The sequence below is a fragment of the Pelmatolapia mariae genome, linkage group LG15 (genome assembly GCF_036321145.2).
Source record: "Pelmatolapia mariae isolate MD_Pm_ZW linkage group LG15, Pm_UMD_F_2, whole genome shotgun sequence".
In the NCBI taxonomy this organism is placed as follows: domain Eukaryota; kingdom Metazoa; phylum Chordata; class Actinopteri; order Cichliformes; family Cichlidae; genus Pelmatolapia; species Pelmatolapia mariae.
Window position 1 is genome coordinate 39825966 of NC_086240.1, and position 4200 is coordinate 39830165.

Genomic DNA, 4200 nt, shown 5'->3' on the forward strand with positions numbered 1-4200 from the left:
TCTTTTCAAAGCAGAAGAGCTTGCTCCCCAACCCCTCCCAGCTACACACCTCATAACATTAACAACTTTTTTACATTTGGTTTCAAGCCGGTCAATATGCTCCCTCCATGTCAGTCTTGAATCAAACACAACACCTAAGTACTTAAAAGAGCTCACTTTCCCAATTACCTTGTCACACAGTTTCAATTGCAAAGTCTCACTCATTGTTCTTTTGGTAAAGAACATCATTTTTGTTTTTTCCACCGAAAACCTGAATCCCCAGTCAACCTCTGAGGCCGTCACAGAGCAGCTGTATTTGTACTGACATTAGATTACACACAGGTGCACTCTATTTAGTCATTAGCACTCATCAGGCAATGTCTATGGGCAACTGACTGCACTCAGACCAAAGGGGGCTGAATAATTACGCACACCCCACTTTGCAGTTATTTATTTGTAAAAAATGTTTGGAATCATGTCTGATTTTCGTTCCACTTCTCACGTGTACACCACTTTGTATTGGTCTTTCACGTGGAATTCCAATAACATTGATTCATGTTTGTGGCTGTAATGTGACAAAATGTGGGAAAGTTCAAGGGGCCCGAATACTTTTGCAAGCCACTGTATGTGTTGCTGCCATCCAATTCAAATTACAATAGTACATTTTCTTAGTTTAAGCATTTCATACTTTCTGTGTTCTATTCTAAATAAAATATTGGTTTTTAAGATTGGTCATATTGGTCATTACATTCTGTTTATTTAAGTTTTACACATTTTCCTGTTATTGTAAAGACAGTTGAAATATGCATGAGACTCGGGCTGCTTAAACAGAATAACAGGGACAAAAGCAGAAGTTCTCTCACAAAGTGTTTAAAGCTGTTTGAAATATTTTTCTGTGTTATATCACAGTATAAAGGTTTATTGGGGGATTGTGTAAATATTTATGGACCTAACTGTACATGTGCTTGTAATGAAGCAAATGAATATTATTTTTTTCCCAATGTTTTATTTAATAAGAAGCTAGATAATCATTTAAAGAGACAACTTTTTTCTAGTTTTGGTTCTGTACATTACCACAAAGAATTTTAAATGAAGCATGCTCAATCATCCAGGTAAGTAAATCTCCAAAAGTTGATTCTGTTCATCTGGACGTTTTCAGTGGGAGAAACGTTCATGACCATTGATCAGTGGTGTTGATCAATGGTCATGAGAATATGCATAATTATGATGAAGGAACTGACCTCCCAGCCCATTGTTCCTTCAGTGGGCTGGTTTCAGTCATTATGCAAATGTACTGTTTATAAGATTGAAACCTGCAGTCAGCTGAGACTGAAGAAGTCACCTGGATGAGTGACGAAACGTTTCTCCCACTGAAAACGTCCAGATGAACAGAATCAACTTTTGGCTTTAATTCAGGGGGTTGAACAAAAAGATTGCATAAAAAATATGATAAACTAAAGCATTTATTTAAACACAGTCCCTTAATTTCAGGGGCTCAAGAGTGATTGGACAAATCAAATAACTGAAAATAAAATGTTCATTTTTAATACTTGGTTGAAAACCTTTTGCTGGCGATGACAGTATGAAGTGTGGAACTTATGGACTTGTTTAGATGCTTTATAGCAAAGTGAAATCGAGCCTTTCACTTCTTCAGGCTTATGAGTAGCTTGCATCTTGCAGTGAACCCTCTGCGTTTACTTTCGTGCGGTCTTTTCTTTATGGTAGACTTGGATATCGATACGCCTGCCTCCTGAAGACTGTTCACTTGGTTGGCTGTTGTGATGGGGTTTCTCTTCACCATGGAAATGATTCTGTGATCATCCACCACTGCTGACTTCCATGGACATGGACAGTGCTTTCTTTCTTTTGCAGGATGAACCAAAGCTTAGTGTTTTTATCACCTTTAATATTGTAGCAACACCTCGGATGGGCTTTTTTCTGTTTTTGCAGCTTAAGGATGGCTTGTTTCACCTGCATGGAGAGCTCCTTTGACTGCATGTTATCTGTTCACCGCATAATCTTTCAAATGCAAACACAACACCTCAAATCAACTCTTTCAAGCCTTTTATCTGCTTAATTGATAATGACATAACAAAGGAATTGCCCACAGCTGCCCATGAAATACCCTCTGAGTCAGTTGTCTAAATACTTTCGGCGCCTTTAAAAAGAGGGTAGCACATGTTACGGAGCTGAAACTCCTAAACCCTGCATTGAACTGAAATGTGGATAGCCCCAAACGAAAGCTGAGAGTCTACAAATTATGTCCATGTCCATTATACAACTATAATTGAAATGTTTCAGTCGACAGGTAAAAAAACAAAACTTGTGTCAGTGTCCAAATATACATGGACCTAACTATGTTAAATGTTAAAAGTAACAATTAGCCCCAAGCTCTAATCTGATTAGTACAAAACTTTCTTTGAAATATCTTGAAATTTTCATCATTTTTTTTAAATGTAGCTAACATATGAATGAAGTGTTACCACATTTACATACATGAGAACTAAAGGTCTCACATGAGGGGAAAACATCCAGCATTCACATACTGTCAGCCATGTGCTGCTATCCGTTAGTCTTGTTTTGAAACACTCTGCTGGTTTCATTAACAACAGCAGCAGCTTCCTCAGTCAGTTGATGATGGAGTCTCTGCTGGTCTGGGTGATCCTGCTCGCTCTCAGTGGTGAGTTCTACTTTCTGTCTTTTCTGTTGTCAATTAATGAATTCAAATTCACACTTCACTGACTCACCGACTTTAAAACTGGATGTTTAACGAAGACGCTGTCGACAAGCTGAAGCTCTGTTCGCCATTTTAGGCCAATTTAAAAGGATTTTATGGTGAAAATCTGCTCAAAATGAAGCTTCCTGTGTGCAGGATTAAAAGATTAGACAGCAAAAGAGAAAATGTTTATTGGCTTACAGACTTACAGGTTTGATTGAATAAACATTTATTAAAAATTAATTTAGAAGGTTTTTCTCTGTTTTCTTTGGGTTTTAAATCTTGGTCAAACAAACTAAACGCTGATGTTGTTTAAAGTTAAATGCAAAGAAAACAGGCACATTTTTTAACACGTTTCCAGAAAGTTAAAGTTTTTGATCATAATGGTAATATTTTGAGATTTTTAATATAGTTTAATTTTTAAGCTATTTTGTTCTTTAACATTTATCCAATAAATCTGGACCCAAACATTTCTGATTTTATAACATGTTAGAACATTTTTTTCCCATGTTAATTTTTTATTTTTAACACTCACTTTGTAGCTTTTGAATTTCCACGACAAGCTTTTTTTGTACGTGTTCATATTACTTTACACAACATTTCTGTATGTGAGGAATATCAAACGCTCTAATGTTGTTGATGTAAAGGCTTACAGAACCATGCAGCTGTCGATCCATCATCGACCATCCAGGTGAGGCTTGGAGAGAATGCCACCCTGCAGTGCCCTCTGCTGGACACCTCCAATTTCACCATGCTCACCACCACCACTGCCCCCACCACCCTCAGCTGGTACAGGAAAGCACCAGGACAGGGACCACAGCTTCTTGTCTCCTTCAGGTCTATGGATAGACTCAAACTGAAATACGGAAACGGTGTTCCCCGCAGTAAAGTCTCTATAGCGGCCGATGGCTCACTGGTGGTGCAAGGATCCAAGCAGAGCGACTCGGCGGTTTATTACTGTGGAATCAGCCGGGGAGATGACCGGAAGAAGGAACCAAGGCTACGGACCCGCAGAAGGAAATAATGTCAGGAGTGAGGATCGGCCAGTTAGTCGTTGGCTTTACTTAGCTGCTTGTTCAGACTGTTTCTCTGCTATTCTTAAGTTTCCCTCGTTTGTTAAGCTTCATCTTTGAACATCATACCCGAGAAGAATACCTGTACCCCATCTCACAGTTTAATAAATGTAGCTGAGATTTGCTTTTTTGTTCAGTGACTGAAAACAGTGAGCTTACATGTACAACAGCAAAGTTTTTGAGATTTTTAATTAACTTGTGTTTGAATTAACAGTGATTTAAAGGCTGTGCTTTTTCAATATCCATGCTCTCTGAAGCTGTTGCTGTAAAGGTATTTGGTTTTGTGGCACTACTTTTTCTTTCCCCCACGATTTCTGCTGGCAGATTTATTGCTAGATTATAGCATCAGCAAAGCTAAAAATACATAAATAAAAATGGCCTTTCTTGTACATTGCAGTGGGCTATCTTTTCTTTGATTCTGTCTTTGCCAAA

At 38.1% G+C, this 4200-nt stretch overlaps 1 protein-coding gene across 1 annotated transcript; it reads left to right on the top strand.

The window, feature by feature from the left end:
- The first annotated feature begins 2616 nt into the window (after positions 1 to 2616).
- On the top strand, positions 2617 to 3719 carry sid1 (secreted immunoglobulin domain 1). Its single transcript, XM_063494738.1, has 2 exons — positions 2617 to 2659; positions 3343 to 3719. Exons 1-2 carry the CDS (start codon positions 2617 to 2619, stop codon positions 3717 to 3719), a joined length of 420 nt encoding a protein of 139 aa, XP_063350808.1.
- Positions 3720 to 4200: the final 481 nt, after the last annotated feature.